Genomic DNA, 22,616 nt, shown 5'->3' with positions numbered 1-22,616 from the left:
GTAGATCTCCACTTAAACCTGTTTGTTCATGTTTCCATGCTAGTAATTCCCATCCCTCCATTCTTCCTCTTCCACCCTACCCTATTCAGCTTCAGAATCAATCATCTCCTTTAGGAGGCCTCCCAACATGGGACAAGGGCCTGCCCATACTCTCATATCACCCTGTGTTCCCATGGTACTCCATTTGTGTCTCTCTCTGCCTTATCACTGGCCATTATACTGAAATGATCTGTATATGTGTCTGTCTCCCCCACTTGATTGTCTTATTCATCTTTGTACTCCAGCACCTAGCATAATTCCTAGACCAGGGTAAATCAGTGTTCAGCAAATGTTTGTTGAACTGATGATCAAAATTGGCAGTTTTATATGGCATTGTCATTTCTTCTAGAGAGAGTTCTGCTTTCCTTGGTGCCTATGTGGTCTGATTTCATTCAAGCTAATGGCCCTAGTGAGGTGACAGGCCAGCGTTCTCAGACTGATAGTCTGCATCTTGGAACATAGTGTAAATTAGTAATTAAGAGCATACTCTGTGGAGTCATATACAGACCTGGATCCCAATTCCAGCTTTGCCATTTAACTACTTGCATGACCTTGGAGTAACCTCCATAAATAAGCCTGTTTCTTTCTCCATAAAACAAAATTATAAGGATTGAGTGAGATCATGTATTTAACATGTTTTGCACAATAATAGGTATTATCTTTCAAGAGGAGATCTGGGCAAGACCCTGTGAATATTAGGGGATGGCTTTGTCTTTAAGAGCTATAGTTCTTCTGGTTTTGCTAGATTCAGCTTTTGGGAGTTTCAACCATCTTTAATAATTCACATTCATACACTCATTGATTCCACAATTTTTGAGTGAATGTCAAACACCGTGTGAGATTCTGGATGGAACTTGAGCCAGCCCTTCTGTGCATTCAATAGGGCTATTGATCCACTCCAGTGACTGATTCTAAAACTGAGGGACATATGTTCCTGATGACAACAACAATAAAACAATGAAAAATTAAACACCATGTACTAAAAACTCTCTAACACCTTAATCCTCACAACCATCCTATCACATAGGTGATATTACTATTCCCGATTTATAGATGGGAAAACTAAAACTAATTTGCCCAGAACTATACAGATGCTAAGAGAAAGAGTAAAAGATTTCAACCAATGGCATAAGGCTCTAAAGCTCATACTCTTAACCAACTTATTCCCTCAAACACTGCATTTTGCTGCTACCTGGAGGAATTATATCAGGATTTTTGTGGGGGTTGGTAGGTCAGGAAAGAGGGAGGAGTTTGAAAAAAATACCCAGTATACCCACTGATTTTATAAAAGAAATGTTGGCTAATGGGGTTTTGTAGAAGATAAAATGAAAGAGCAGGGTAGGGAGCATAGGATTCAAAAAGCTAAAAAACACTGATCTCTTCCATTCTACTGTTTAGAGTTGGTGTAGCTGCAGGAATGGGAGACACCGTAACAGATGCCTGTACACATAGGCCTGTAAAATGCCAGACATGGTAAACTAGTCCTTGCTGAAGCTTTGAATGGAAATCATATTTCTTCTAGATGTTTTCATTATCTTACACAACTAATTGGTCTCCTGGAGGCTGTCCCTGTTCCCACAAGGCCAGTGCAGATGTTGCAGTTTCCCCCCACAATGCAGCCTCTAGTTTAGCATTCAACAGAAAGGAAGTTGCTCTCTCTATGGGGCAACTTTTAAGTGTTGCATAGTGAATGTTGTCCGATGTTTTAAGCAATAGTGAGAATAATAACAGCTACCTTTGCCTCACTCCCATCTTCTTAAAAATATTCATAAATAAAACCCTATTACATTTTGCTTACATTCCTTATTTTACAAGAGAGGAACCTGAGGCATAGGGCCATTAAGTGATTTTTCCAAGACATGCAGATCACAGTGTAGTACTGAGCAACCAAATGGCAGTTAGGTTCTGTTTCTATTTCTCTAGTTCCAATTTAACAACCAGCTCTGGATAGCCTTGGGCCTATCTCCTATTCAAAATATAACTGAAGTGGAATTGTCATAAATAAGTCGTCTGCAGAAAGAATAGAAAAACAGGGTGTTTTCCTTCCCTGGATCCTCAGGAAGAAAGGGGTGGAGAGCACACAGCACTACAGAGCCCCCTGCTGGTGCTGAGCCTGGGTGCCTTTGGGAGTACCTCAGTACTCCTGGGTATGCGTTTGCCAGTTTCATTTTATCAACAACAGGCAGTCACTGTTCCTCAGAGGAGAGGAACCCCTTGCAGTGCCACTGTTCCCAAACATACCCTCTAGAGGATCAAAACTCCACTTCTCTGAATTCCCACAAGCATATCATACTAGATCACCAGTTAAATAAATACTGCAGAAAGACAGAAGATGTGGACATTATACCAAAGAAAACGATGTCTGCTTTAAGAAGTCTAGACTCCTGGGGCTATTCTCCTAATATTTTCTCTCCAAAAGCCCATGACTCTTGGGAGAGAAAGATGGTGAATTTTCCCAGAGGAGTCTGACCTTGCAGTGGTAATCCCTTGCTGTCAGTTCAGGCATGGCACAAGGCATGCTTTCAAACTGGTCTCTTGAGAGCTGTTGGTAGTGTATATTAAAGCCATGTGCCAGTTGTTTATTGAAGGCACATATATACTTTAATGATAACTTCAGAAATCACCCCTTCAGAAGCAATCTAGTGGCAAATGTTTCCAGAGGAGACCATTAATTATAAAATGTTTTTTAAAATGTGGATGTGTCCAGAACTCTTTATCTGGGAGTGGTTTTTCTAGATTGAAATCTCCCCAAAAAATTAAGGAAAGAAAAAAAGTTATCTTTCATCCTTTATTGGTGGTATCCAGTGTCCTTCAGTAGAAAAAGCAGAACTAGAAGAAAAGCCAGGTAGTGTTTGACATGTATTATCCATTTATCGCTACAACAACCCTATGAGGTAGGTACTATTATGAGTCCCATTTCATAGATGAAAAAACAAATTAACCGAATTGCTTGAAATTTAAATGGCTAGTAAGTGGTAGAGCCAGGGCTCAACCCACAAAGGGTCTTGATTCTCACAGATTTCTCTAGCCAACTGCATTTTTCCTTTTTTTAATCTCCTTTTGAGATCTTCCTGACTACCTTTGTCCTTGGGAGCTTTCTTTTTTTTTTTTTTTTTTTTTTTGAGACAGAGTCTCACTTTGTTGCCCAGGCTAGAGTGAGTGCCGTGGCGTTAGCCTGGCTCACAGCAACCTCAATCTCCGAGGCTCAGCAATCCTTCTGCCTCAGCCTCCCGAGTAGCTGGGACTACAGGCATGCGCCACCATGCCCGGCTAATTTTTTTTTGTATATATATTTTTAGTTGGTCAATTAATTTCTTTCTATTTTTGGTAGAGATGGGGTCTCTCTCAGGCTGGTTTCGAACTCCTGACCTTGAGCAATCCGCCCGCCTCGGCTTCCCAAAGTTTGGGAGCTTTCTTTACACTGGTCCCATCACTACTTCCTTCTTTTTACATGGAATTTACACATCTATACATAAAAAGTAATACACAAATATTGACATTTTTTCATATTAATTTGCATTTCAAGTTTTCTAATTTGAGCAGTTTCATCTGTACTTTAGAAAGGGAAATCTTACAGTAATAGGAAATTAGACTGTACACAAAGAAACTCCTTTCTCTACCTGTTCTTGGAATTATTCTTCCTTGTGGAAGCTAGTGGGGTTTTTTTGTTTTGTTTTGTTTTTAAGACAGGTTCTCACTATGTTGCCAGGCTGGTCTTGAACTATGAATTCAAGGGATCTTCTTGCCTCCCACTTCAGCCTCCCAAGTAGCTGGGACTGACTACGGGCCACTGTGCCCAGCTTGAGGCTAGTATCTTTAAAAGCCTTTTGAATAATGTGCATTCTTGCAGCATTACAGAGAATAGCTTCTTTAGCCTTTCAAGATGAACCCCAAGGTAGCTAATCCTCCTGAGTTTCTTGTCTCCCTAAGCCACTCTCTCATAGCCTTTCATGGGCTTTTTCCCCCCACACCCCTTTCTTGAGCTTTTTTTGGAACTTGTTATTTATCCATCATCCTTTTAAAAGTTTCAAATGGAAGGTAGAGTATTCACATTAGACATTAAATGCAAACATGAAACGTAGAGTTGCATAGACCAGATCATTGGAATTGGTATTTGTAAAGACTAACATTATTAAAATAATGTTCTTGCTTCATGAACTGGTGTTTTCTTTTTATATGCTTCATGTAGATGAATGGACAGAGGTGGACAGAAAACGAGGTACGCTATATCTGGGCTGCATGTATTCAGTCTGTATCCACAGGTTCATTCAGGCCTTTATCAGTGGGGCTTAAAGTGGGACCACTCTAACTATTTCAAAGTAAGAAAATAGGCATGAGTTTCTCTTCAGCTGAGATATTGGTTATACATTTGAATTTTTACTTAAAAGGAATAAACACAGATGAAAACTAAGCAAATTTTGACAAAGGGCTACACTATACCTGAGAGATGTCTCCTTTTTTCATTGCCTAGCTTTGCAGGGACAGCTGGGGCAGTAGCTACACTTTGGGAGTACGTATCCTATTTGGTAGTCCTTAAAACAACTTTGTTAAAATATCTTGTAACCAAAGCATTGTGTTTCAACATGAGTGACCCTCCCTGAGCTATTCTCCCTAGCACACAGAGGTATCTGTTGAGCAACCAAGAAAAATGGAAGCATGTAACTGCATGGCTGCCAAGACTGTGGGCAAAAGGCATGATATCATGCATGTAGTGTGGCCTCATCATCCAAAATCTTCAGTTTCTTTAGGGACAAACCTGAAAAGCTCAACTCCTCAGAATAATGCCTTAGGTTTTCTAAGCCTTCAAATATCACAGGTACCTTCTATCATTTGACATTTGGGTGCAGTTTATGCCTGTCATCAGCTTTCCTCAATATTTTATTTTGGGGGGTACATGATAGTTGTATATATTTATAAGGTACATGTGATGTTTTGATATAGGCATACAATTTGAATTAATCAAATCAGGGTAACTGGGGTATCCATCACCTCAAGCATTTATCATTTCTTTGTGCTAAGAACATTCCAATTCCACTCTTTTAAAGTATGCCATAGCTTATTATTGACTATAGTCACTTTGTTGTGCTGTCACATATTGTTCATTCTATCTAACTATATTTTTGCACCTATTAACCATCCCCACTTTATCCACCCCACCCCCTCTACTACCCTTCCTAGTTTCTGGTAACTGTCATTCTACTTTCTGTCTCCCTGAGATCAATTATTTTAATATTTATCTCCCACATATGAATGGGAACACGTGAGATTTGTCTTTCTGTTCCTGGCTGTCCTCAATATTTTAAATGTTCTCACCACATCAAGTATACCGGGCAGGTAACATGTAATATTTAAGAGCACAAACATTAGAATCAAACAGATCCCATTATAATTTAAATTCTACCACCAGTTGTGTGACTCTGGACTTTAAACTCTCTAAGATTCTATTTTCATCCTTAATAGAATGAGAATAATAATTCAAAATTGGGCCGGGCAAGGTGGCTCACGCCTGTAATCCTAGCACTCTGGGAGGCCAAGGCGGGTGGGTTGCTCAAGGTCAGGAGTTCGAAACCAGCCTGAGCAAGAGTGAGACCCCATCTCTACTATAAATAGAAAGAAATTAATTGGCCAACTAATATATATATAGAAAAAATTAGCCGGGCATGGTGGCGCATGCCTGTAGTCCCAGCTACTTGGGAGGCTGAGGCAGCAGGATTGCTTGAGCCCAGGAGTTTGAGGTTGCTGTGAGCTAAGCTGACGCCAGGGCACTCACTCTAGCCTGGGCAACAAAGTGAGACTTTGTCTCAAAAAATAATAATAATAATAATTCAAAATTGTCTTGGAGTTTAAATGAGATAATGCATATAAAGCTCTAAACCCAGTGCCTGGAATATAGTAAGGATTCAAAACACTCAGGAGGGTAACCACTCAGGAGGGTCTCCTCACTTCTCTCCAAAATTCTTGGATCCAAATTGCATGTTCCCATAAACAAGTGAATTTAGAGCAGAGATAATTGGTAAAAACTCAATTGCTGTCATCAAGACAATTATTTCAATAAATCAGTCTCAAAGAATAGCCCAATTGAAGTGCTTGATATACTTTTATGTTATTTCATAACCATCTTTTGACACTTCTCTTGAGCAATTTTTGGCCCACCCTTTGATGTATGGCAGAATTTCAGGCATGAAATGTGGCTTTTGAGGGCTTTTCATATAAGTTACTGAATCACTGGAATTTATTTTAACTTAGGTGTTCAGAAATGATAAGCAGAAAGCCAGGTGTGATGGTGCATGCCTGTAGCCCTAGCTATTCAAGAGGCTGAGGGAGGGAGGGTGGCTTGAGCCCAGGAGTTCAGGGCTACAGCGCACTATGATTACACCTGTGAATAGCCACTGCACTCCAGCCTGGGCAAGGCAACAAGACCCTGTCTCTGAAAAGTAATAATAATTAAAATAATAATAATCATGAGCAGAAACTAACTTCATAACCTGAACCCAAGACTTGAAGCCTGATATATTGAAAACCCAGTTACCAACCTTCTGATGCATCTGTAAAAAAATCCCTTTCCTTCCCTGCCTTAGCCTCTTCGCGATGAAATCTGGCCCCTAGTACATTCCTGCCTCATAAAAAATATGCTAAACTCATTTGAGTCCCCAAAACTAAGACAGACAGACAGACAAAACTAAGTCTAACAGGTTTGATTAACACTATTTCTAAGGTATAATTTAAATATTATGTGGGCTGCTTTTCTAGAATAAGGATAACATCTCCTTCCTCTTTGTGCCCAGTGTTCATCTCAGCATCTGATGCATAATAGGCCTGCCTCAACCAAGTGCTAGGTGAAGCACATTGTGAGAAGAAAACATGTTACCGTGTGCCTCCATATTCTTCCCAAAGAACGAAATAAGAGGTGGCAGCCCTAGGTGCCAGGGCCCAACCATTAAACTGCCGTTTCCTCTTTGGAGGCATTTGTGTACTCACTGCTCTGCCCACAAGGACAGATTCTGCTGTCTTCTCTTCCCAGAGGTGAACTTTTGGCACGTTGTTGTGCCAGGAGCCTTGGTGGTATAGAGCTTTTTCACTTCCCATGGGGAAAGGCTTCATTTTGCTTTTTACTTTGCCGGAGTAGCTAACAATCATCTTAGGGTTTTCTTTCTTTTAGAACTGATTTATTTGGGTCTCAGCTGTAGAGGATTCTGAAAATCCTGATAAGGGCTCAAAGACCCCAGAGAAATAACTCAGCATCTAGATGAATAGTAGCTCTTTGTAAGCATTAACCTAATCAGAGTGGATATGGTACTTTAACTTGAATTATTCCTCCTTGGCACTCCTTCCTGGCCTACATAAATCTGTGGAAAATTCTCCCTATTCTCTCTTTTGAGGATTTACAAGTATCTTTTCATTTGTACCTGTTTCCTTGCAAATTCTGCTTTTGTATAGGCTGTGGTAAGAAAAAAGTTAGAAAACCCACTTTATTGTTGGTCCTTTGTTGTTTTGGTTGAAGGAAAAAGGCCAGGCATGATACAAATCCAGAAGAGTTCGTATGTCTTCAAGCTGTCCACAGTGGGGAAATGTTAGTGCACATTAAGGACAAGCTTGATGGGTTGAAATTGTTAGATATGAGGGATACCCTGTGTTGGTAAGGGATTTGGTTCTTCTTCACAGAGCAGTAGCATGCAGTGTAGAGTAAAATCCAAAGGTCAAGTGTGAGTTCAGCATTTCTGTAAGGAGTCACAGTCAGTTGGTTCATTTGTGTCAGTGTGGAGAAAAACATTTTTCCCCTCTCCCATCTCTCTGTAGCCCTACCATTTAAGATGTAAGTATAACCAGCTGTCAGCTCCTTCTTGCCCCATAAAATGCACTGAGATACTTTTAAATGCTGCCTTGCGCCTTCAGGGTACTTATGTCAATTACTTACAGGTAGAGAATGCCTGAAATAATGACTCACTGCTCTACCTTGCCTCTCTAAAGATACATGGTCACCACCAATCACCTGGCATGTCCTTAGTGTTCAGCAGAAGAAGGGAGAATTTATATATTTCAGTAATAAGCACCCATGTTTAATAATTGATTTTGTATAATCATTTTAAGTTACCAATTTTCTTTCAATTTTTAATTTCTATGAATACTCTCGGTATCCACATACTCTCCCATTTAGGCCAGAATAATGGGCTTAATTAAGAATAATCTCTGTTCAACCATATCTGTTCCTGTTTCTCATACCAGAGATTTTTCCTAGCCCTTAACTAGTGATATTTTATTGAATAGTACAAAATATCTAAATGAATGAAGACTTCGAATTATAGATACTTCATTTGCACACTTCTTTTATTCTCACCACATGGAAACTTTACATCTGAACGACAGTATGAGATATATCACTACAGTATGATATCAATATTACAGATCAAATAGAGAAATTAAGGAACTCTAACATGGTACTATTCAAAGTACATGTCTTTTTTTTTTTTTTTTTTTTTTTTTTTTTTTTGAGACAGAGTCTCGCTTTGTTGCCCAGGCTAGAGTGAGTGCCGTGGCGTCCTAGCTCACAGCAACCTCAAACTCCTGGGCTCAAGTGATCCTTCTGCCTCAGCCTCCCGGGTAGCTGGGACTACAGGCATGTGCCACCATGCCCGGCTAATTTTTTATATATATATCAGTTGGCCAATTAATTTCTTTCTATTTATAGTAGAGACGGGGTCTCGCTCTTGCTCAGGCTGGTTTTGAACTCCTGACCTTGAGCAATCCGCTCGCCTCGGCCTCCCAAGAGCTAGGATTACAGGCGTGAGCCACAGCGCCCGGCCAAAGTACATGTCTTATAGAAACATTAGAAGTGTTTTAATCTCTAACCAGTGGGTAGATATGTCTATTTTCATAAAAAGTTTTTCAAAAAAGAGTCATTTACCATTAAGGCCCAATTTTAAAAACTTTAAGTAAAAATGTTCAGATTTGCTTCTTAAAAAAATGTTGCTATTTCTCATTTTAAGGAAGAGATCTAAGATGCTTATAAGAATCTTTTTTAAAGAAAGAAGAAACATTTCCCTATCAAGTGAGATAATGTATATAAAAGTGATATAATCTTGAAGCACAACACTTTTGTACATTGTCATCATTTATATTTGCCCTGAAATGTGTGATAAAGCCGTCTCGGAGCCCTGCTTTCTGTGGGGCCATCTGTGTGGTTCCCCCAGGGAGCTGATCTCAACAGGTACGCAGGATCCCCACTCTGTACTGAACATGCCCAACTCCTCCCTCAGTACACAAAAAGTGTTTCTGAATAAAGCTTCTTCCAGTACCTTGCTCAGCTATATTCTCTCTTGTCTCTACAGTTCTGAATGACATCATCTCTACCATGTTCAGTCGAAAGTTTATGGAGGAATTATTCAAACCCCAAGAGCTCTACTCCAAGAAGGCCCTGAGGACTGTCTACGACCGCCTGGCTCATGCCTCCATTATGAGACTGAACCAGGCCAGCATGGATAAGGTGAGCAGACTGCTGCCTCTGTCATCTTGGATGCATTTCTGTACCCTTTGTGAATGATCATAGACTAGGATCAAATGACATGTCCTATACAATGATGTCTTGAGAGAAATAGGCATGTGTAAATACCAGCAGTTGTTGAGTTTTAGAGTTGGGAAAGACCTTGGAAGGCATCCACACCAACCCCTCTGTTGTTTGTATCATTCCATCTGCCCAAAGAGAGTGCTGGCTTTCATGCCCATATTTATGAACCCCAGAAACACATCCCTTAATCAAATATAAGCACTCAACCCTAAAACCTAATTCTGCCTCATTCATTTAACAAATCTCATGCTGCAATGAGGAAATCAGGCATTTTTTAAAGCAAATTTTAAAATGCTCACTCTTTACTTATAATATGACCATATCTACTTCTTTGAGAAACAAATTATTGGGGCACTCTTTAAAATATCTTTAAAATAATAATTGCACACAAATAAATGGCAGAAGATAGGCAAATCTGTTTAGAAGAAGTCCAAATGACTTATGTAGATACTTGTTCTCAGAAGGGACAACTTCACTCCCCACTCCTTAAGTGTATGCTAACTTCCTTTCAAAGAGTACAGTATGGAAAGGAGGGGAAATAGTTAGCTTTACAGTGGAGAAACTAACAAACTACCTCAAGTTGGAATCAAATAACCTGAGTTCAAGTCTTAGCTCTACTAGTTACTAGTTATGAGACTCAATTTATTAAATAACTCTGAACTTTCATTTCTTCATTTTATACCTGTTTTTATCCTTTATTTCTAGCATGGTTTCTATATATAACAGTATATAGAACTTAATGTTTATAGCACTTAATGTTTAATAATGATGACAAAGAGTCTTAAATTTATATCCCTAGTATTATACACCCCTTCCCCCATACACACACACACACACACACACACACACACACACACCTGGCTCTTCCTGTTGTATATCACCTTCTTAATGGAAATGTTTAGCTGCATGTTGGAGAAATGGGGTCATGTAGAGGATTCAAGCAAGTGCCTTAGAATCCAATAGTCCTGAGTTAAAATCTTACTCTGCCACTTTCCAGCTATGTAGAATTAAGCAAGTTTTCTTTATTTTTAAGCTAGGATAATACCTACCTCATAGAATTCTTGTAAAGATTAAATGGGATCATATGAGGTAATGTATATCAATATGCTTGGCACAACACTCAGATGGCAGTCGTTTATATCTTATTTTATCTTTTTTTTTTTTTTTTTTTTTTTTTTTTTTAGCAACAGGGTCTCACCATGTTGCCTGGGCTGGTTTCAAACTCCTGGGCTCAACCAATCCTCCCGCCTCAGCCTCCCAAGTAGCTGGGATTACAGGAGTGGGCCATATGCCCAACTGTAGTTTATATTTTCAATCCTGCCCCAGACATGTCTGTAACTAGACTGCTTATCTTCTCTCCTGCACCTCGTGTCCCATATCCCTCAGACTTCCTTGCCTCCATCAGTGGCATCATCCTTCTCCTAGGCCCTAAGCTGAAAATGCTATAGTCCTTCTGGACCACCCTTACCTTCATCCCCAAGTCTAGGCAGGCAGTTACCATGTACTGACAGCTTTTCCTTCTGAATACCACATGGTCTTCCTGCCCCCATCTTTTCCATTCCCATCATCATTACTCCAGGCCATAAGTCCGGATTACTCCAGCAATACTTCTTTCACTCATACAATCAGTAGATATTTATTACAAACCTGCTAGGAGCCAGGGACTGATCTGAACTCCAGTCTCTCCCTTCCCTCACATCTCATCACTGCCAGAGGGACTAATCTCATTTAGTCACCACTTTTATCATGTCAGTACAGAGCACTTCAGTAGCCCCCTAATTCATACCACATCTGGTCTAAATTATTTTGCCTGTCTTCCTAAAACCTTTAATAGTCTAACCTTGCCATACTCACCCACCTTTATTTCCTACCATTCCCCACACAAACTGTCATCAGGCAGTTTTCCTCTTTCTCCCCAGGAAAATAACATCCCCACTGCTGCCTCTGTGGCCCTCACAGTTGCTGTTTCCCTCATTAGAATGCCTTGCCTCTCTCTTTCACTGTTTGAACCCTGTGACTGCCTCCTGGTCCATATCAAACCACTTCTGCCATAAAGTCTGTCTTGACCGCTTTGGTCCTCACCAGTTTCTCCCTTCTGATCCTTCATGGATGGTCATACCACACATATGTTGCTAAGCTTGTTGGCATCGTAGTAAGCATCATTCATCATTTAAAATTGTTCTTGGCTGGGCGCAGTGGCTCATGCCTGTAATCCTAGCACTCTGGGAGGCCAAGGTGGGTGGATTGCTCGAGGTCAGGAGTTCGAAACCAGCCTGAGCAAGAGTGAGACCCCATCTCTACTATCAAAAGAAAGAAATTAATTGGCCAACTAATATATATAGGAAAAAAATTAGCCGGGCATGGTGGCGCATGCCTGTAGTCCCATCTACTCGGGAGGCTGAGGCAGCAGGATCGCTTGAGCCTAGGAATTTGAGGTTGCTGTGAGCTAGGCTGACGCCACGGCACTCACTCTAGCCTGGGCAACAGAGTGAGACTCTGTCTCAAAAAAAAAAATTATTCTTATATAGTTGTGGGACTTCATCCTTGCCACTTTCACATATCATCTCATTTACTTCTCTCAGCAGCTCTGCAACATTGGGAATTGGAGTATTTTTTACAAATGAGAAAACTCAAGTCCAGAAAGGTTAAGAAAGTTGGCCAGGGTCATGCAGTAAGTCAGCAGCAAAGGAGTACTTGAATTTGGGTTTTCTTTCTCCAAGTTCAGTTCCTGATTCCAGATGCCACAGCTGCCAATATTGTTTCATATGTGTCCCATCAGCAGTATCCGTAAGGTGATCAGAAATCCTAGTTTGCCCAGGAATGTCCCAGTTAACTCCTCTTGCCCTGGTTAAATTATTAATATTACCCCTTTTACTCTCAAAAGTGTCTTGGTTTGGGTGGTAACTGATAAAGTCACCTGAGCTGTATGGTAAGCCCAGAGTTGGTTTTAGTAAATGCTTGACTTGGAAATTCTTATGTTTGCTTTTATAATCCTATTTATCTTGTTTGTGTGTGGGTTGGCAGCTCTATGACCTGATGACAATGGCTTTCAAATATCAAGTATTGCTGTGTCCCCGTCCCAAGGATGTACTGCTGGTCACTTTCAATCATTTAGATGCCATCAAGGAATTCATCCAAGACTCCCCAACCATCAAGCATCAAGTAGATGAGACTTTCCGGCAGCTGACAGAAGTAAGAGTATCATCAGTTTATCACCTCTCAGCCCCCGTACTTGTTCTCATCCCTTTGTTAAAAACAGGCAGATTCTAGGTCAAAGGGAACAGGATGAGGAATAGCAAAGCTTGCCATTCTCCCAGAAGATTCTATAAATCTACAAGTATCCATTTTGTTATTGTAATAGGCCCTATCATCTTATGCCCTCTCACTGTTGCCTTTAAAACTAGAAAAGCCATTTTCTCCTCACTTTTCTGAAAGGGAGTTGGTGACAAATGTTCTGCTAAATCTTGGAGAGTAGCCTCTCCAGGTCTGTGGAGAATGGGAGAGATGAGGTGTATACCTGTGCAGGTGTGGCGTAACAGGGTTTGTCCCCAGTGAGGGAGCGGTGCTGACTCCCACGTGGCCCTCCTGCCCTAGCAGCTGAGTCCTTTCCTTGCCTACCTGGTTCACATCCCTGAGCACCCACCTTCCCCTTCCTGTCCACACTGCTCATCTCACTTCTGAAAGTGAAGGATTTCTGCTTTGCCTTTGGCAGACATATGGCGGTCTCTCTGCTGGGGAGTTCCAGCTGATCCGGCAGACGCTCCTCATCTTCTTCCAAGACCTGCACATCCGAGTAAGTGAATGGGCAGCCTCAGGAACCCCCTGCATCTGCTGTGCTAGAGGAACGGGGTACCAGCCATCAGGGCAGATGAGGGCAGAGATTTTGCCCAGTTAGTGATGCCCTAAGGGTTTCATTCTCTAACAATAAACACTCTGATAATAAATCTTGGCAGTTTTTAATTTTTTTTTTACTTTTTTTTTTATTTTTTAGAGATGTGATCTCACTCTGTTGTCCAGGCTAGAGTACAGTAGTGTGATCATAGCTGACTATAACTTGAACTCCTGGGCTCAAGCAATCCTCCCACCTCAGCATCCTGAGTAGCTGGGACTACAGGTGTGTACCACCATGCCCAGCTAATTTTTAAAAAAATTTTTTGTAGATACAGGATCTTGCTATGTTACATAGGCTGGTCCCAGACTCCTTGCCTCGAGCGATCCTCCCACCTCGGCCTCCCAAAGTGCTGGGATTACAGTTGTGAGCCACTGTGCCTGGCCTCAGCAGTTTTTAAATGGACCAAGGAAGACTGTGATACCATCATTCTTTCCCAGTTACCTGATGAGTTTCTTTGAAATATGGTTCCTTCCCTTGCTTCTCCTGAGGAAATATGCTCTCAAGTTACCAGCCTGATCCCAATTCTAAAACCTTTTCTAATGCCTTATCCTCCTTGACACCTCACCAGTATCTGACACTGTCACTCTCACCTTTTCTGGCCTTTCATGGCTCCATCCCATCCTGGGCTTCCCTTACCTGTTCCATCTCAGTGCCTTTCACTCCTTCCTCTCCCTCCACCTGTATCCCAATCTTCCTCCTGTTTCCACATATTTCCTCCTGCTCTTCTCCCCTTTGGCTACCAACTCCCTTGCCTATGACTCTTAAGTCTAACCTCTACTCTACCCTTGCCCACCCTTGCCTTTGAGGCCTACATCTCACCACCTTGCTGAAACTCTCCAAAGGATGCTCACTGGTACCCACAAGCCTACAACTTAATAACCCTGACTAAACTGATCTCCACAATTCAATTCAAATTCTAGTGCTGCTACCCTGAATTTCTTTCTTTCTTTCTTTCTTTCTTTCTTTCTTTCTTTCTTTCTTTCTTTCTTTCTTTCTTTCTTTCTTTCTTTCTTTCTTTTTGGAGACAGAGGCTCTTTCTGTCATCCAGGCTACAGTGCAATGACATCATCATAGCTGACTGCAACCTCGAAATCTTGGGTTCAAGCAATCCTCCTGCCTCAGCCTCCCAAGTAGCTGAGCCTACACCGCACCCGACTAATTTTTCTTATTTTGGGTAGAGACAGGGTCTCGCTCTTGCTCAGGCTGGTCTCAAATTTCTGAGCTCAAGCAATCCATCCACATTGGCCTCCCAGAGGGCTAGGATTACAGAAATGAGCCACCATGCCTGACCTGCCCTTTCTTATTTCTTTTGAGGGTACCATCATTGTCCCACTCATTTGGCTCAGAACCAGAGTGTTACCTTTGATTCCCCTTTCCTGATCTTTATCCAGATGCTTCTAAGGCCCATGGAGTCTGCCTTTTCAGCATCCATGCCTCCTTTCCATTCCTGTTGTCAACATCCTGGCTTAGGCCCTCATACTTCTTGCTGGCTACTGCCTCCCACCTAGCCTTCTCTCCTCCCACCATGCCTTACTCCAAACAATTCTATACCCTGTCTTTTGAAAACACATTTGTGAGCTTCTGAGTTTTGGGCCCATCTCTCTTGGACAGGACTTTGTTCCTTCCTATAATTGAACAAATTGGTATGGGAAAGATTGTATGATATGGCAAAACAAGCCCAGGCTCTAATCAGACACTCCTGTGTTTGAATCCCAACTCCAGCATTAGCTCCGTGATCTAGACAAATTACTTCTCTTGAGCCTTAGCTTCTTCAACTGAAAAATGGAAATTATAATACCTAATTTAGGGTTTGTTGAGAGGATTAACTGAAGCAATATATGTAATATATATGTATTTGCTTGTACATGTATAGTATAGAGTGCTTTTGGAAGGATATATAAGAAAGTTGTAACAGTGGTTGCCTCCTGAAAGTGGAGAACTATATGGAGGACATGGGCAGGAGAGAGAGTTCTTATCCATTATATATGCCATTTCAAACCTTTTGGATTTTGTACCTGTGCGTGTGTAGCATAGTCACAAAATAAAATTGAAAGATAAAGGACGAAACAGAATGTTTAGTGCCTGATTGCATTTCCCTTCCATGAACTAGGGAAGACAAACAGATTTCAACTAGTATGCCAGTTTTATTTTTAACTCTCATGAATTATTTTATTTGCTGTGGATAGAGCATAGAGATAATATCAGTATAATTTAAGATATCTAATAGTCATCAATTAAAATCAAATATATGATGTTATAGCAGCAATGGGGAACTAAAATAAATAAACAAATAATGTGAAAGTACAAATTTCAAATATCAGTTTTGAAATTTTGAAAATTTTCCATCATACAGTTTTCAAGACTGTGCATATTTGGGCATTATTTTATGGACTGTAGTAATACAAACAGCCATATTGGTTTCTCAATTCTGACAAGATAAATAAAATTCATTATAATGAAAAGCCTTTCCTAATAATAAGTTTGTAGCAAAATCATTGAAGTGTACTAAGCCACAAAATATATTAAGCTTTAATTGCTAAGTGGGCAGGCAATGAAACATCAGAATGTTTACCAAGAGAACTAGAATCACATATCCTGGCAATATTCTGCCACTGATCTGTAACATTGGAGCTGGTTTTCCAAGTCTGGTCTTTAATTCTGCTCAGCTGTAATTCGTGATTGTCTATACAGATTTCCTCTATTTTCAAAATAGTCTTAATAGTATTTAGATTTGTTAGCAAAACTGGCAACACTTATTCTATTTTATGGAATAAAGTGTTGCCCAATTAAAAAAAAATTGTTAGCAAAACCAACTAAATAAAAAACACACAGCTCTGCTCTAATAACCCCTTGCTCATCATTTAACCAAAGCAAATACAAAACTGCTCAACCAATATCCAAGCTCTCTGTGATATCACGAAACAATGTGAAATTCTCTTAATGTGGCTAAGGCTCTGACCTGTGTGCCTGGGCCTGAGAGATCTACACTGAGACTAATTCCATTCGAAGTCCTGAGCACTCACAACCATCTAAATTCCCGACCTTCTTCAGCCCTCTAGAACTCCTCCAGAATTGCCTCCTAAAGGCCAGGCTCCTCAGGCTACCCACTCTCTCCCATACTCCCATTCTCATTCATGCATCCTTCCACATCCTTCCATCGTGGATATTCCTCCTGTTCTTTCCATCATTTCCATTGTTGGAAAACATCATTCTATCTTAGCCTCTTCATAGAGTTTTCCTTATACCTCAACTTCATTAGCTGTTCTACCTGGAAACATTTCATCCCTGGAAAACTAGTCAGTCTGGCAAATGTTTATTGAGTTCTGACTATATGCCAGGCACTGTTTAAGTGTTTGAGATACATAAATGAACAATCAGAGTCTCTGCCTTGAAGTGGTTCTGTGCTAGTGGGAAGAGACAAGTCAGTTATGTTCTCATACTGACATAATACCATCTTCCTAAAGGTAAGTTATAGAGGGCAACTGGGATGGGATGTTGCATCAGACCAGCAAGAGAACTTTCTGTGATGATGGAAATGTTCTATATCTGTGCTCTCCCATATGGTAACCGCTAGCCACATGCGGCTCTTGAGCACTTCGAATATGGGACTGGCTAAGAAATTAAGTTTTTCATTTTATTTAATTTAAATTTAAATAGCCACCCTTAATTAGTAGCTACTGTATTGGACAGCACAGCTTTAGATGATAGCACTAGAGTCAAGGACAGCCTTCCTGAAGAGAGACACATTTAGTTGAGAATGTAACTAACAGAGCTCTGAGGGAAGAGCATCTAAGCTGAAGGGACAGTGAGGTCAAAGCCCCTTAGATGGGAAAAAGTACGATGTGTTCCTTGGGCAAAGAAAAAGCCAATGTGAGTAGAGCACATCTCCTAGGCAGGAGTGATGTGCAAAATAAATGTAGCGACCTATAGCATGGGCACTGACTAATCAGAACAGATGCCAATCATAAATAAACTGGACCCTACCAATTGACTTAGCTTTAGGCCCTAGGAAGGGATTTATTCTAAAAGTAAACAAATGATACTGAGCATTTTAAGGTGAGAGGTAACATGATGTGATTTATGTTCTGGAAGGTGAACTATTTGGGGCAAGGGTAGAGGTAGGACAGCAGTTGGGAGAGTTTTATAGAACTCTAGGCAATGCAGCGCATTTAGTGGTCCTGTGGATCTGTCACTTGCTTCAACAGTGTTTGGATAGAACAGACCCGGGGACTCCCTTTCTTTAAATCTACTAATAAAAAAAATAAGAAGAAAAAAAAATCTAGGCAAAAAATGGGAATGCTTGGATTAGGTGCCAGCAGTGGAGTTAGTGAGAAGTATTCACATTTGGGATATACCTTCAGGGCAAGACCAATAAGACTTACTAAGAGATGGGACATGGGGAATGAGGGAAAGAAGAATGAAGAGCAATTACTAAGTTTTTGGCCTGAGCAACTGATGGTGTCAATTACTGAGATGGGGAAGGACTAAAGGAAGTATATACTAGGGTAGAAAAATTAATAGTTCAATTGCCTACTAGACATCCAAGTAGCAATGTCAAATACACAAATCCAGAGCTCAGAGGAGAGATCCAGGCAGGAATCATCAGCATACAGCATAGAGATGGTATTTGAAGACCCGCTGGCCATTTGGCAGAGGCTGATCATTCTCCCTCAGCTGCAGACAGGATGTGAGAAGCAGGGTCAGGGTTCTGCCGGCTTCCCCCTCACTTTCAGATCATTATTCTCACACTGTCACAAACTCCGCCCTCTCTTGTAAGGTCACACCATCAACCATGACACTGTCCAAAGCCCGGCATCCATTACTCACTGCTGAACTGACTGCCAAGTCACTCGCCCATATTCACTGAGCAGTTAGATCCCTGGCTCCCCTCTTCTTAGCCTCCAGAGTCGGGCATTATCCTAGGGAAGATGAGTGATCATGGAGCCATCTTGCCACAGCTCAGTGACCTGCACTTCTGCTTCCCATAGGACATGTGGTTCCTGCCCTCAAGGAACTCATTAGAAAAGAGAAAAAAGAGGTCAGGTGTGGTGGCTCACACCTGTAATCCTAGCACTTTGGGAGGCCAAGGCAAGAGGATCATTTGAGACCAGCCTGAGCAACATAGCATGACCTCTGTCTCTACAAAAAATTAACAAATTAGCCAGGCGTAGTGCCACACACCTGTAATCCCAGCTACTCGGGAAGCTGAAGCAGGAGGATCACTTGAGTCCAGGAGTTGGAGGTTGCAGTGAACTATGATGATGCCACTGCACTCTAGCCCAGGTGACAGAGCAAGACCTTATCTCAATAAATAAATAACTGCACTCTAGCCCGGGTGACAGAGCAAGACCTTATCTCAATCAATCAATCAATAAGAGAGAGAGAGAGAGAGAGAAGGAAAAAAGACAGTAAATGCCTCACAAATGTTTAGTTTTGAGATAGAAGAATGTAAAAAGAAAAGACATAGCCCAGGTGCAAGCCTGTAATCCTAGCTCTCTAGGAGGCCGAGGTGGGCGGATCCTTTGAGTTAAGGAGCTCGAAACCAACCTGAGCAAGAGCGAGACCCCATCTCTACTATAAATAGAAAGAAACTAATTGGCCAACTAATATATAGAGAAAAAATTAGCCGGGCATGGTGGTGCATGCCTGTAGTCCCAGCTACTCAGGAGGCTGAGGCAGAAGGATCGCTTGAGCCCAGGAGTTTGAGGTTGCTGTGAGCTAGGCTAATGCAACGGCACTCACTCCTGCCTGGGCAACAAAGTGAGACTCTGTCTCAAAAAAAAAGAAAAGAAAAGACACAAAGGTAAGCGTGGTCAGTTCTACTTAAGAGGATCAGGAAAATCTTCACAGAAGAGCTGGTAGCTTTTATTTAATAAAATAGGTTTTTACCAAGCCCAAAAGAGAGCAAGGGAAGGGATTAAGAAGGCATCCTAAGCAGAAGGTGCCATTTCAGTAAGGCATGTGGCATGTAACTGCTTGGTGGGGGTGAGGAGTTCCATCAAGCAATTGAGTGTGGCTAGAACAGAAAGGAACAAGAGCTAGGTGGGCATTATCTGGTAGGCGGCAGAAAGCCAATGAAAGATTTTAAGCAGGAGAGGGACATGACCAGATATGAGTTTAGAAGAGCGTCTTTAGCAGTATAATGATGGATGAATTAAAAGCAGGCAGTCATGGCCGGGCGCGGTGGCTCACGCCTGTAATCCTAGCTCTTGGGAGGCCGAGGCAGGCGGATTGCTCGAGGTCAGGAGTTCAAAACCAGCCTGAGCAAGAGCGAGACCCCGTCTCTACTATAAATAGAAAGAAATTAATTGGCCAACTGATATATATATATAAATTAGCCGGGCATGGTGGCGCATGCCTGTAGTCCCAGCTACTCGGGAGGCTGAGGCAGAAGGATCGCTCGAGCCCAGGAGTTTGAGGTTGCTGTGAGCTAGACTGACGCCACGGCACTCACTCTAGCCTGGGCAACAAAGCGAGACTCTGTCTCAAAAAAAAAAAAAAAAAAAAAAAGCAGGCAGTCAGGAAGGCGGAGCGACCAGTCAGGAGGCTCCTTCAGTGGGCCAGGCAGGAAATGATGAAGGTCTACAGTGGGGAGCGATAGTTGGGGTAGAGAGGAAGGGCCAGACACAAGGCGTAATCGTGAGATCGAGGCTTGGTGACTGAATAGATGCAGGCAGGTGATGGGAGAGGGACTCAGATTGCTACCTTGGTGGCCTGGTGGAGTCATTCACTGAGATTGGGAACTCCAGAGGAGGAGCAGTTTGGGCAAGCAAAGATGAGCCCTGTGTGAGCAGGATGAATTGGAGGAGCATCCTGTGGAACCTACAGGTGGGCATGTCTAACAGGCAATGGGATAGACAGATCAGGTGCCCAGGGAAGGGGGCTAAGTGGGTGCTCGAGGTCTGGGAGCCATCAGCATAGAGGTGAGCACTGTAGTATGGAAGTGGATGAGATCACCTGGGAAGAGAAAGTGTGGAGTGGGAGGAAAAGAGCACATGAGAGCCACAGCCACAGCTTCAATTGAGAGCCACCAGAGGGGCTGGGCAGGCAGATGGCCTCAACAGTCATGGCGAGCCAAGGACAGAGACTCAGGCCAAACGCAGAGACACACGTGACCTAAATTTATATGTTCCAGATCTACCATGCCATAGTTGACTTTATTAAAATTAGGCTCACAGAGAGTCCTGCACATATATATATGTTAATATATATTCCCACTTTTCTCTCCAAATTTTCTTTCTCCATTGCTATACACACCTCCCTCAGTCACAGAATCTCAAAGTTAAAGAGGTCATCCAGCAAACCCTCTAACCAAACCAGTTTATACATTCACCCCAAAACATAACTTGTGCCTGCTCATCTCTATTTCTGAGGTGTCTCCACACCTCTCTTCTTCCTCTGGGCCCAGCTACCACCCCCATGCCTGTAGTCATTCTCAGCAAGCTACTATGCACCTGCTAGTTAGCATCTCCTTTTTTTTTTTTTTTTTTTTTTTTTTTTTTTTTGAGACAGAGTCTCGCTTTGTTGCCCAGGCTAGAGTGAGTGCCGTGGCGTCAGCCTAGCTCACAGCAACCTCAAACTCCTGGGCTCGAGTGATCCTTCTGCCTCAGCCTCCCGGGTAGCTGGGACTACAGGCATGTGCCACCATGCCCGGCTAATTTTTTATATATATATCAGTTGGCCAATTAATTTCTTTCTATTTATAGTAGAGACGGGGTCTCGCTCTTGCTCAGGCTGGTTTCGAACTCCTGACCTTGAGCAATCCGCCCGCCTCGGCCTCCCAAGAGCTAGGATTACAGGCGTGAGCCACAGCGCCCGGCCAGCATCTCCTTTTTATAGTGAATGTTTTTTTCCATTTTATGCTTGTGTCCTGTGTCCAGTTAGACTTTTCATACTAAGAATATTAACTACCATTCATTGAGCACTTATGATGTATCAGGCTCTGCTTTATATACATCATCTGGTTTAGCTGTCACACTAACCTCCTGAGTAGGTACTATTGTTACCCTCAGTTTACCAAAGAGAAAATTGATGCACAGAAAGTTTGTGTAACTTACCCAAAACCCAGAGCTCAGTTGTGGCCCAGCTGATGCTTAAGCTTAGACAGTCTAACATCAGTATACAGAAATGCTAGCTTACACATTCTCATCACTTTGCGTTTTCACTGCCTTGCACACAACAGATGATTATTCTTTGTTGTTGTTGTTGTTGTTAGACAGAGTCTTGCTCTGTTGTCCTAGCTAGAGTGCCATGGCCTCAGCCTAGCTCACAGCAACCTCAAACTCCTGGGCTCAAGCGATCCTGCTGCCTCAGCCTCCCGAGTAGCTGGGACTACAGGCATGTGCCACCATGCCCAGCTAGTTTTTTCTATATATTTTTAGTTGTCCAGCTAATTTCTTTCTATTTTTAGTAGAGACTGGGTCTAGCTCTTGCCCAGGCTGGTCTCAAACTCCTGAGCTCAAATGAACCTCGCTCCTCAGCCTCCCAGAGTGCTAGAATTACAGGCATGAGCCACCACGCCCGGCCTGATTATTCTTTTTGGGTTATTTTGGCCTGATTATTCTTGATAATATTACTAATATAAACATGTAGAATTTTAGAGCTGAAGATACCTTGAAGTTTATCTCTCATTTTATAGATGAGAAAGATAAGACCCAAACTGATTAACTGCCACAATCTTAATGGGATTTAATCTGTGAATGACCAAAACCTCAACATAGAGTATACAAACAGGGAGTAGAAATAAGCATAATATGTTTTCAGTCACATAAAGACCTTCAAACTCAAGTGCCAACTTGGTCCACCTGCCCCAGCTGCACCCTTCTCTCCAGTCCAACATGTGGGTGCTGAGGCTTCTGAGGCAGAAACACAAGGGTTTGAATCCTCAGCTCTGCCCTTCCCAGCTGGCTGATCTTGAGGAAGTGTCTTAACCTCTGAGCTGGTGATTCCTCATCTATAAAATGGGGATAATGGAGTTCTTAAAACTCAAGGCTCACAGCTACATGGAAAGTCAGCAGGGAACCAAGGAATGGGTGTGGAATTTGGAGTCAACCTTGGTTTTGAATCCTGTCCCTGCCAGGATTGTTCTCTTTGGAGAAGTCACTTCACTCTCAACTTCAGCTT

The 22,616-nt window shown here is 42.0% G+C and overlaps 1 protein-coding gene across 1 annotated transcript in view; it reads left to right on the top strand.

Moving 5' to 3' along the window:
• OSCP1 (organic solute carrier partner 1) overlaps positions 1–22,616 on the top strand; it is a 32,786-nt gene that overhangs the window by 1,363 nt on the left and 8,807 nt on the right. Inside the window, exons 2-4 of the mRNA XM_012765200.3 lie at positions 9,366–9,520; positions 12,626–12,793; positions 13,314–13,394. Of these exons, the coding sequence (XP_012620654.2) occupies positions 9,366–9,520; positions 12,626–12,793; positions 13,314–13,394 (404 nt within the window). The remainder of the gene's footprint in view (positions 1–9,365; positions 9,521–12,625; positions 12,794–13,313; positions 13,395–22,616) is intronic.

Source organism: Microcebus murinus, chromosome 2 (genome assembly GCF_040939455.1).
Source record: "Microcebus murinus isolate Inina chromosome 2, M.murinus_Inina_mat1.0, whole genome shotgun sequence".
NCBI lineage: Eukaryota > Metazoa > Chordata > Mammalia > Primates > Cheirogaleidae > Microcebus > Microcebus murinus.
The sequence above is the reverse complement of the archived record's forward strand: the minus strand, read 5'-3'. Positions and strand labels throughout refer to the sequence as shown.